Source organism: Amborella trichopoda, chromosome 3 (genome assembly GCF_054954075.1).
Source record: "Amborella trichopoda isolate Santa Cruz 75 chromosome 3, AtrichopodaSantaCruz75HAP2 v2.0, whole genome shotgun sequence".
NCBI classification, from domain to species: Eukaryota; Viridiplantae; Streptophyta; class Magnoliopsida; order Amborellales; family Amborellaceae; genus Amborella; species Amborella trichopoda.
Window position 1 is genome coordinate 43424002 of NC_142338.1, and position 12206 is coordinate 43436207.

At 36.0% G+C, this 12206-nt stretch overlaps 1 protein-coding gene across 7 annotated transcripts; it reads left to right on the plus strand.

Annotated features, from left to right (window-relative positions):
* The first annotated feature begins 1026 nt into the window (after positions 1–1026).
* ROPGEF14 (RHO guanyl-nucleotide exchange factor 14) lies at positions 1027–11023 on the plus strand. 7 transcript variants are annotated; one of them, XM_088860646.1, is made up of 11 exons: positions 1027–1255; positions 1510–1617; positions 2592–2647; positions 4228–4362; positions 4984–5137; positions 6087–6476; positions 7200–7354; positions 7531–7605; positions 8417–8686; positions 9368–9718; positions 10348–11023. In XM_088860646.1, the coding sequence occupies exons 5-11, from the start codon at positions 4984–4986 to the stop codon at positions 10651–10653; spliced, it is 1701 nt and encodes a 566-aa protein (XP_088716772.1). In that variant the 5' UTR covers positions 1027–1255; positions 1510–1617; positions 2592–2647; positions 4228–4362; the 3' UTR covers positions 10654–11023. The 7 variants fall into 7 exon arrangements, with proteins under 7 accessions (XP_088716772.1, XP_011623986.1, XP_006878646.1 ...); XM_011625684.3 differs by lacking the exon at positions 1027–1255 and having other exon boundaries at positions 1409–1617; positions 4228–4376; XM_006878584.4 differs by lacking the exon at positions 1027–1255 and having other exon boundaries at positions 1409–1617.
* The last annotated feature ends 1183 nt before the right edge of the window (positions 11024–12206 follow it).

A 12206-nucleotide genomic window follows, 5' to 3' on the forward strand; every position in this document is an offset into this window, starting at 1 on the left:
ATTCTTACTGCCAAACAATGCAATTTTTTAATAGATTTGAGATGTAGATTTATTCATTTTCATAAAACAAACGTCATGCTAATATTTTTTTAGAAAATTATTAGAGATGTATTTTAATTTTCGTTTAATTAGAAAAAAAAAATTCAACTTTCATAAACTTAGTCCACACCATTTTTTCTCAATTTTGATTTTTATTTTTTTTACCAAAATAGCATTCTCGATAGTCGTATTACTGTAATGACTACCGTATTATGATACTTTAAGTACCGTAATGACCAGGCTAAGCATTACGATATTTTTAAGTACTGTAATGACCATGCTAAGTTTTATGGTACTTTAAAAACCATAATGCTTATTGGGTCTCTTCTCTCTCATTTGCCACATCTCATCAAACTTCTCTTTTGAAGTAGGAAATCTTTCCCTGTACTTTTTTTTCTTGAGCAAGTTTTAAGAGTACTTTGTAGCATTTCAACTAATTTGAATTTTGAGCATTACATTGTGCTTATGATTTTTAAAGTACCGAAATGATTGGAAATTTGTGCATTACAATCTTTAAAGTACCGTAATGTTTAGCCTGGTCATTACGATGCTTAAAAGATCGTAAGTCCTAAAATGTTATTGGAAAACTACTGGGAATACAACTACAGTGAAGACTATTTTTATAAAAAAAATACCAAAATTGAGAAAGAATGTATAGACAAGGTTTACGAAAGTTGAAAAAAAAATTTCCTATTAAACGAAAATTAAGATATATCAAAAAAAGAGAGACTAAATTGAAGTTTTAACATTGACCTGATCTTGCAACTGCCCGTATGATCTCTCTCCTCCATTAATAGTAGTGCTCACAACGGATTGGACCAACCCTAACCTTAGCTTGGCCCTAATTCCCATAGGGCCAGCCTAAGCCCAAGGCTGGCCCATGCTTGGCTTAGACCTAATAAGACCAATAAGGTCAAATAAATATAATAAATAAAAGGAAAAAATGAAAAAAAAGATGATAAGGCGAGGCCAAACCGGGGCGAGCCTAACCTACCTTTGGGTTGTGATTGACCTGCCCTAGCCTGTTCCTTAGGCCATATATTGTGGTCCGGTCACTTGATACTCTTTTCTCTCTCTCAATATCCATCCATCCATCTATTTCCCATGTCCATGACCAATACTCCTCTCCAACCATAGATAAAATTGGTAGGGATTGGTCATTAGGGGGAAAATGGTCCCCTTTGAGAATTTGGAGTTATTGTTTGCCTTTTTTCAGGTAAAAGCATATCGCCCTTTTTCTCTCATTTATTCAAATTTAAATTTTGGGGAGCCTAAAGTCTTCGATATACAGGGAGTGTACGGTCTCTAATAAGTGTCAGAGCGTGGAGTAGTTAGCCTATAAATATCCTTCCTTCAACTCATTTACTCCAGTCACAAGCTTAGCTTCTGAATTCAACCATTGCACTTGAAAACCCTAAATCATTTATTGTTTCTGTTTGTTTTTTTTTGTTTTTTGTTTATTTGAAGCAGACAAAAGACTGATTCTTTAGCTGTTTTCACTCAAAATCACCGGTGCAGAAGGAGTTTCAGAGGAGGTTTTTTTTCCTCTCTCTCTCGGCTTTTTAATAGTGAATTCAGGTGAGAAATAGGCGTATAGATGATCTTTTTTTTCTCCTTTATTTTACTGAGAACTGCGAGGAAGATGGATCGGTTGGACGAGTGTGTTGGGTTTTCTTTCTCTTCTACTTCCTGTTTTTTATCCTACATTTTACTGAAAACTCTGTTCAGAGGCGCCTTATTATTCCTTCTAAGATCAAAGAAGCAATTATGGAATACCGGAGTGTTTTCCCTTCTTTTCTTTTTTCAGTTTTGATCCTACTTTAGCTGAAAGATCTGTCCAAGAGCTCATTAATTTTTGCAGTTTTTATCCTTCTCCTCTGGTTTTTTATCCAACATTGAGCTGAAACTTGTCCTTTTAAAGTTGAGATAACTTTCCTTACTACGTGAAAACAAAGAAGTTACTGAAGGATACAGTGATTTATCACTTTTCCTTCAGTTTCTGAACAGTTGAAAATCATCCTAAAATCCCCCTAGTTAGAGCAAGTGTTTACTTATTCTCTTCCATCTGAACATCAAATCTTAAAATATGATTTAGTTTTCCTTTTCACGGGAAAACAAAACCTGTCTCTTTTGGCCTTTTGCTTCTCAAAATATAACTTTTCTCTGAAATTATTTATTAAAAACTACCATACATTTTTCTTCTAGGACTAACGGTGGCCTAAACTGACGGGTGATTATTTTTTCTTATATTTTATTCTTTTTTTAGATCATAAACTAGTTGGAGATCAGTTTTATATGTGACGACTTGTTTTAGTGGATTGTTAAACTGTAATCATTTGGAATAATGTTGAATTTTGTTTTATCACCATCTCCTGTAATATATCTGAAATTTTGCTCTTGATCCTTTTCTGTAGATTCAATCCAGTGGAATGATGGGATATTTTTTAAATCTGCTACTCTGCTGTTTTATTTTTCGATAAGTTTAGTGTAATTATATCTTAAAAGGGGAATAATGTTATACTTATGATTCATTTTCTCTGTCATCTTTGCAGGTGATTAAACCCTAGCGGATAATGGGTCCTACTTCCTGAATCAGCTAAAAGATGAAGTGAGTCTCTCTCTCTCTCTCTCTCTCTCTCTCCACATAAAGAACAACGTTTTGTGGGCAAGTAAAAGAATCAACTTTTTGATATTATTTTTTACTTTTTTTTTTTGTCTCTGTTCAAATCATAAACAGTTTGGAATCAGAGGCAATTATTACTTTTAAGAGCAGCAAGGGAAGAGCTTCTCTGGAAAATCCCAATATATTCAAATTTTCAAATTAATTTTAAAAGGACGGTGTTCAGTTGTTTTCTCTGTTTCCGAGCACTGTTATTTATGGCCTTATTTATAAAAGCCTTACAGCTTTAAAACTTTGTAGAAGTAAAATTTTGAAATTAAGATTTTAAAGGTTTATGAACCAAGCACAGAGGATTTTAAGCTTAGTTGAAAGAAATTTGTCAAAATCGTCATAAATTCACCTAACCTGAGGAAGTTCTATACTTCCCAATCTTTCTACCTAATGGTGGGTCCTTTTTAAATGCTTCTTATTCAAGTGGGGCTTGGATATAAAGGATTACTTCTGCAACAGGAAAACACAAATCAGATTATTAGGTCTTTCTATGAAACATCAAAAAACATTAAAAAAAAAAAATTCAGTTGGTAGGTATCACCATTTTAGATTGTGGCTGGCATTCATCCTGTGCTGTTCACTGAAAATAATATGGGGTATAACAGCAATGGGAATTTTAAAATTTTATTAAAATCCTTCCTTCTAATAAGAAGACATTTTCCGAAATTCAGTTTTTTTTTTTTTCTTACAAAGTTAGGTTTGACGAAGCAAAATTTGCCAAGGGTGGATTACTGAATACGTGCTGCCAGCAAGAAGCCTCTTGCTTGAGACCTGCCTCTCCAAGTCAACCTTTTTAGTAAACCAAATGTAGTTCCATTTCATCCAGCCAATCATTTGATAACAGTTTCCAATTCTAGTACTATATTTTATAGCCTTGGACAAATTTCTTCCGAAATTTTTTGGACATGGCTCACAGTTTCATGTTTTACCAATTGAGTTAAAATAACACTGGAATATTCTAACCTTGGTAGGCAATGACATACTGATCTGTTCTTAGAATACTAGCTGGAGAACTGAGTAAAGATATTGTATTTCCCTTTATGGGAATACATTTCTTTATGGAAATAAACATTCTCTTTTCAGTGCTTATAAAATATTATTCCAGCAGAATGAATAGGATTGGTAAAATGAGCTTCAGGAAAAATATTATTGCTTCCGTTTTCAAGAGCTTAGCTTTCTGTTATGAACTTAAGAATGAAATTATTTTAATGTTGTAGCATCGGATTCACGGGTGGGCCACAAAACTTTCTACTTCTTTCCTTAATTAATCCTGAAGTTATCTTGTCCTTACATTGCTTTCAAAATTACTTAAATTTTCAAACTTTGGGAAACTGCAATAAATTATGCTTCGAATGTTAACAAAGTTAATCTCTTGTGGTTGTATCAGTATTTGACAAGGAAGTGGGACTTTGTAGGGACCTCTTTTTGGTTATTTTGCATAAATCATACTGTTAAATTTTATCTTTTTTAAGATTTCTTGAGTTTTATAATCTTTTTTTGCTTTCTTGACTGAGCAGAAGACAATTAAAGAGTTCATCCATCACCGCTGCTCTACCCTTAGCATTTATTTGTATGCAATTTCTCTGTTACCTTCGCCAAGCCTGGGGTGGAGCTTTTGTTGCGTCGCATTCTTGAACTTGGAAGTATCAAAGGTGTGGCAACCAATGTATGTTTACAAGTTCATAGACAAATAGATCAGATTAGAGCTTTTTGATGATCTCTTCATTGATTAGGAGTTCTGTGTTTTGCAATTTATTGAGGAACTTACAAAACGACATTAAATAAATTCAACCATTTGTTACTAGTTGAATTTTCTTTTGTCTAAGAAGGGTGAAGACCTTAAAATTTCCTTTAGCTAGGTTGTGTTAGGTAGGCAGCCAAAGTAAACCTTCACCAAAACTTTCCATTTTGAATTTTCTTTGATAAAAGTATAGTGGGTGGATTATTTCCCCAGCTTTGATTTTTATTTTATCCATAATGTGAGATCATATCACTGTTCCCCTGCATTAGGATAATTTCACTTTCAAGTTTTCTATAAATAATCCAGCTCATACTTCATTTCCTTCCTATTGATATTTCATATTTAAGAATGCATATTTGCTTCTTGGAAATTATATGAAAAATCAAGTAAAATAGCATATACTTTACAAAATGATATACTTCCATATCTCAATAACCCAGTCATGGAAATTTTTTTTTTCCCTCTTCTTTTTCCTAGATGAAGGATTAATTATTTGCTAATATTGAAAGAACCTTGCTTATCTCTCCTGCAGATGTCTCTTAAGATATTAGATGAACGACACAATAAGCGGACATCTCCGTTTTTGGATACACCTGCAAGAGGAATTCAAAGGTCCGCATTCATGAAAAGGCTGGCTTGCTGTCACCGTGAAAAGGGGATTAGTATAGACTTTGATGTACATGAGGGTAAGTTAGCTGAGCTTCAGAGTTATGATTGTTTGATAATCGAAGTTATGATCAACATGAATATAACTCATCCAATGTCACAGAAAACTTTAAATTATAAGAAAAGGTTTGGCATTTTACATTAATCATTTGATTTATTTCTGTTCTATGCCTTCTGGTCCAGTGGTGTGGAACCTGTATCATATGAAAGAGGTTGAGATGCACCTCATACAAACCAAGCTTATTTACCTAAAAGAAAAAGAGAATTTAAAGGAATTTTCTTCTAATGAAGAACTTTTGCATCCTTGGTGCTTCTGCATGTGGATAAATCTCTATTGGTCATTCATATTGCCTCATGTAGAATGGTAATCTTACCTGGCAAGGATGGCTGTCTGTTTACTCATACTTTTGAGTTTTTTTTAGGTCAAGAGGAACATTCCCAATACCCACCCCCTCTTCTTTTGCTCATCTTTTTACGAATTAATGGAATCCTTTTGTTAGCAAAAGGAGAAAGGTTCATTATCAAAAAAAAAAGGAGAAAGGTAACAAAAACGTTGTGATTTGCTTTGCAGTGTGTACTGTGTGGTATGAATGCTAGTCATAGTATTGAAAGATTAATCTCTGGGCATGATAATCATTCAGATGGCTCACATGCATGCATATATGTGTAAAATTAATTAGAAAGGAAAAATATACCATAATCCATTGGACTAGTGAGAAACCATACTTCTTTGGGTCAATACTGTCCATTGAAATGATGTACCATGATGGATGGACTATAGAGCCCACTATAGCATGAAAATCAGTTAAGGTTCCCCCTCTCCATAACACCTATCATTTCAATGGACAGTGATGACCCAATGGATAATTTCTCCAAAGTGCATTGGGCTCTAGTATACGTTTCTCTAGGAAATACTGCCTGATGCCTTGATAAACTGTTCCCCTTTATATTTTCCCCTCCTTTTTGCAGGTTTTATGACATATAATGGCCTTGAGAGCTGTATCCGGAGCAGTTACGGTTTTGATGATGAGAGTGGCACAAGCCGAGGGGATGGATTTTGTACAGACTCTTTGGATGAGGATGATTCCAGTTGTTCTTCAAGCAAAGATGTTTTTGGATCCTTCTCATCTCATTGGTTGCTGGGTAAACAGGAAGAAAAGTGGAGTGATGATTGGGAATCATGTCATGGTCTAGGAAGTCTGAACATTTCACAAAAACCAACTTATATGACGAAAACTATAGATGTGGAGACCATGAAAGAAAGGTTTGCTAAGCTTTTACTGGGTGAAGACATGTCTGGAGGCTGCAGAGGACTCAACACTGCCTCGGCTTTATCAAATGGCATAACAAACCTTGCAGGTAAAAATAGGCACCACTTATTCTCGTTTATGATTATTCTTGTGAGGCAGTGATTTTGATAAACTGATGGGGCATTTTGGAAAAAGGGATATGATTGTCCTTTTTCTAAAGAAACTCTTTAGATTCTTGAGAATTATGTATGTAGCTAGTTGCTTCTGTGTGTGTTTGTGTGACGGGGGAGCATGAATCTCCTCATGGATATATAGCCTTACTATTTCCATGATTTTCTTATGTTTCCTTGTACAGGAAGGGACACCTCTAGTGGTAGGCCTACCAATTTTCAATGAACTTAGTATTTGTTGTGATCATTTTCCCATTTGCATTATAGTAGTAAAATTTTATCCTTCTTTCCTGGTTTCAACCAACTCCATGAACTTCACATTGATATTTCTCACATGCATGTATTTAGTAATTAAGTGCGAGATAATAAATTTTTTGTGTTCTGTTATTTTATGTGTTGCTATATGGTAATAAGCCTTGGATAATGGTTCTATCAGCACATATTCCTGAGGACGCATATATATTCATGATTGCCATCTGTTCATTCAAATTGTGCCATGCATCCAAGATAATGAAAAAACTGAAAGCAATTTATTCTTCTCAAAGCTGATGTCTCACTTTCCTCAGGTCTTTCAACTACTTGTGATATTTTGATTTCCCTTCCTGATTTGTATTCAGGTTTGTTGACTAATTATACCTTTTATTCTCTTTTCTACATTGCAGGTTCCACTTTTGGGGAACTATGGAAATTGGAGCCATTATCTGAAGAGAGGAAGACCAAATGGGTAAAGGAGATGGATTGGTTGCTCTCTCCAGCTAGTTACATGGTGGAACTGGTCCCTGCTAAGCAAAGTGATGCAAATGGACGAAGTCTTGAGGTACTATAAAACACATTATTTTATCATGACAATTACCATTTGGAACTTACTGCATCGCCCATTCAGCGCAAGCATCACGCAAACTTAAACCATGAGGCAACATGGATATGCTGAATGATAAGATGAAAGGTAGTCTGGGTGTTTATTTGTTGTGTATGTGTATTGGTGATGTGCAGATAATGACCCCTCGTGCTCGTTCAGACATCCACATGACTCTTCCAGCACTGAGAAAGCTCGACTCCCTGCTTATTGTAAGTGGAAAATCAATTGTATGACATAACTCCTGTGCAGATTTCTCTTCTTCATTTCTTATTGATTATTGGGGATTACATAGCGATAATTAAACTGCATTTGGCAAATCAAAAGTAACAAACAAGAAGGGGGGGAAAAAGAAAACAAAGAAATGAGAGAGGGGGAGGAGGCAGAGGGTGGGGGGAGGAGAGAGTACTAGCCTGAATTAAAAGAAAGAAAATAAAAAGAAAAATAAATAAAACATATATATAGTAAAATGCTGGAAAACCTATAAACACACAAAATTGAAGTGTACTAAAATGCTGGAAAATCCAAAAAATGGGCTTTATATGACAACCCTCTACATCTGAACTCAATAGCACAAAGATAACAGCTAAGAAGTTCCTACTGGGAAGGAATAAATGCACAGAGCTAACATGCTTTATATAGGTGCTCCTTAAATGTTGTAGGATTCCCATCCAACAAAAAACCAGAGCAACCAATGGTGTGTAATGCAATTTTTGGGAAAGGATTTTTTTTGGGTAAGTAAAAAAAAAAAATAGTTAGTCAATGGGGATTTGGCCCTCTACCCTTTAGTGACAATGGAGTCAGAGACCTCATTAAGGGGCTCGGCAATACTACCACCAAGACCTAGGTCATTCTCTAAAAATGGTATGTCAGTGGGGATTAGGACCCCTACCCTTAGGTGAGAATGGAGTCAGAGACCTCACCATAGGGCTCAGCAATACTACTGTCAAGGCCCCAAGCCATTCTCAATTTGTATTCTATTTTTTTATTTTGGGAAAGGATTGATAACAATGTTTTGCACAGGAAACACTAGACGCAATGGTAGATACAGAGTTTTGGTATGCGGAAGGAGGGAGCAGAAGAGAGAACAGAAGCAGGAGTGCGAAAACGAGTATGAAATGGTGGCTTCCTCTTCCAAGAGTCCCTTTATCTGGTCTATCACCAGAAGCCAGGAAAAAATTAGGGTTTAGGAGAAACTGCATTAGTCAAGTGTTCAAAGCTGCAAAAGCCATAAACGAGCAGGTCTTGTTAGAAATGCCCGTTCCACCAGCTTTCTTGGATACACTTCCTAAGGTAATTATTCAAGTGCAACAACAACCATTTATTTATTATTCTACTAACTCTTGTTTTGCTGAAATAACTATGGAAGCGCCTATAGTATACCTTAGTGTACAGCATTAATATCCCGCAAAGGAAAATGAGAGAAATCATGTTGAATAATCTTGTGTTTTCATGTACATGAGTGTTGCCATCTGTACTTTTTCTTTTCCTGGGCTACATGATTACATTAACTTGCAACTATGCAAAAGCCTCTCTCTCTCTTGCAACTACGCAAAAGCCCCTCTCTCTCTCTCTCTCTCACTCAGACATGTGCATGCGGGGATATACATTTCTTGTATCCAAATAATCAGTTAACCACTAATTCCTGCAAAATTCAGTGAACCATATGCACACACGCACGTGATGCATGGGCACATTTACAAAATGCGTATGCAAAGTACATGTTCCAACCTATGTGCAAGGGCACTCAACAATGCACATAACCCACATGGATGGGACATGCATCTGAGGAACTCCTTTAATGAACCAAATTGAAGATCACTAGAACTGTTTCTGCTACATCATCTAAGATTCAAACCACCTAGAGGAAATATGCAAAATGATAGAACCATTCATTTAATATCTAATTAGATCCATCAATTTTTCTAGTCTTTTCAGTTTTCCAATAAAGCTAATCATTTTTATCATTTACAGGCAGGTAGGACAAGCCTTGGAGAAGTTCTTTACAGAGCCATATGCACAGAGCCATGCAGGCCTGAAGAAGTGGTGAATTTGCGAGAAATGGAAACCGAGGATGGGGCATTAGAGGCAGCAAACAGATTGCAGACAGCCATTCTAATGTGGAAACAGCGGATAACATCAGCTTCCAGTGAGGGAAAGGTTGGTGTTCTGAATTCTTGGTCGTTAGTGAGAGATTCCGAGGCTGAATTGGATAAGAAGGAAGTGTATTTAGAGAGGGCTAAAGCTGTTATGTATCATCTGAAGCGCAAGTTCCAAAGAATGCCACAGACCTTTCTTGACATGACCAAGGTCCAGCACAATAAGGTAAGCTCTCTCTCTCGCTCACACACACACAGCGCATGCATGGACCCTTAGAATGTTTCTATCTTTCATAATGCCTTGCTATTTTGTACTCTCTGTACCAATGTTCAAAAAATCGACTCAGCCAAGGTACTCGAACCTTGGCCGAGGCGAGTTATTCAGCTGAGTTTGAGTAACTCAGCCAAGTTACGAGAGTGCTTTTTTTTATTTCTAACAAAATAGCCCAGTTTTCAAATACGCTTAAAAATGAGAGTGCTTTCTTTTTATTTTTTAATAAAATAAGAAATGCCTATTTTTTATACAAAATTTTGGATAACACTGCACAGGATTCGAACCTTGGACAGGAGACTGTTGAGGCTTCAATAACTGCCAAAAAGCCAGTTCAATATATATAATATATATTAAATCAGAGTACATGGTACTCGGCCTCGCCCTTAAGCCATGGCCAAGTAACTCGGGTGAGGCCGAGTCTCCTCGGCCAAGTCCCAAATCAGTGCTCTGTACATCTTGAGAGATGCACCTATTGTCTCGCTATTTTTATACAGTCTTATGTCATCTTCATTATTTTTCACTCTCTTGCGTTCTCTCCTCTGCCGAAGACCTCATAATATTTTTTTTTTCACGGAATTCAGGATATTGGGCATTCCATTTTAGAAGCCTATTCCAGGGTCCTTGAAGGCTTGGCATTCAGCATACTCTCAAGGATTGAAGACATCCTGCAAGAAGATGACATGGTTAAGAGCTCCCTCAAGCCCCAAACGAACCAAACTCATGATAATAAACCGATTGAAAGTACAGTGACTGAAGCAGGTCATCAATATCATAGGGGAGAAGAATCCCTTGTCAATCACTTAAATGGAGACCACTCTCCTGAATCCAACGAATTCAGTGGAGAAGTTTGTGGCGGTGTTTCTCTTGTGAGATCTCCTCTTCGCTAATGATCACAAAAATGGAAAGTAGAAATTATAATAAGATGTTCTTCGCCTCACTCGCCAACATCAAGCGGAAGGCTATGGGTGGTGACTGATTTTTTTATTTATAATGATTATACCTCTGGTTTTAAGAGCATACATGATGGTGTTTGGTAGAGAAAATGGTGATGATACATTGGAGGTGATCCATGTCCTTTCAAACAAGTCAGAATCTCTTGTAGATGGAGAAGGGTGTTGGGGGAGGAGACTAGTGCTTGTCCATGAGATTTCAGGGAGGGAGTGAGACTAATGCAAGATGTTATCCCCCTCCTTGTCAGAATTATTGTATAAAAATAATATTTTATTTCGAAATAATATAAGTACCATTTACTAGGCATGCTCATTATTTTCATTTCAATTGAAAATGTTTTTGTGCGGTTGCAATTTTCATGAATTGCAACTTTTTTTTGTGCTGTGTGATGAAAATTTAATGGTGCAAGATATGCCGACGTTGATATGGCGGCATAACTTGTGCGGTCATATTTTTTATTGGACGGCACAAAGGGGTGCGGCTACACCATAACCTTGCCCATTTTAGAAGTTATTTTTTTACATGGGTGAGGTTTATATTGGGTGCCAAGCTATGCCTCTGAATTTCTTTTACTTGGAGATGTATTCTTGCGTCGAAAATGTTATGATGGCTTGAAAGTGTATTTTCATTCCAAGTTATAAAGTTTAAATTTAAAAAATGACATAGATTGAGTAAATTTATAAATACTTAAAATCTAGAAAACAAACGGTCGAAATAAATAAGATGTATTATTTTTAAGATTTTAAGTTCTTTTTTAACATATCTATACATCTTGAAGTTGAAAGGATCAATTGAAAGATTTTCAAGTAGCATTATCTTGTATAGGATTTGAGATGCACGTTATTTCAATAGTATAAGGTTGACGCTTTCTGTAAACTTTTTCCTTTTGAGGACCGTAAGCAATCAAAACGCACATGCAAAAAGATGTTTTAACACCAGAATTTTTGTGACAGCCTCAATTTATTTTTAAAGTTAGTTATGAAATTTAAATAAAAATAGTAGATCAAACAGATCTATGAGCACTTGTAAATCTTAAAAATGGATAATTGAGATGACGTATTACAAGATGCATTATTTTGAAGAATTAAAACCCTTTTTACATCAATATGATGGAGATAGATGGTCAATTAAAGGGTTATTGCGTGTCATAACGATCTTTTCTATTGAGTTTTTGAGGTGTCTTAGGTTGACGCCTTATATAAACGTTTTTTTCCTTGGTCTTATTCAAGTTCAAAGGAGTGAAGTGAGACGCTTTAATGCCACATGGCCGGGCCATTATTCAGGGCGAGATTGAGAAGAATATTGGAGCGAGTTGAATTCTTTCTTCACGAAACAAAAAATACTGAAAGATGTTGTGCGTTCGTGCATTCGAAGGTTCAACAAGGGCAAGGGCAAGGGCGTTTACACAGAGGTGAAAAGATTAACATATCCAACACTCAAGAAGTAAATATGTTTATCAATAATTGCTAAATACGCGGATGTCAATTGC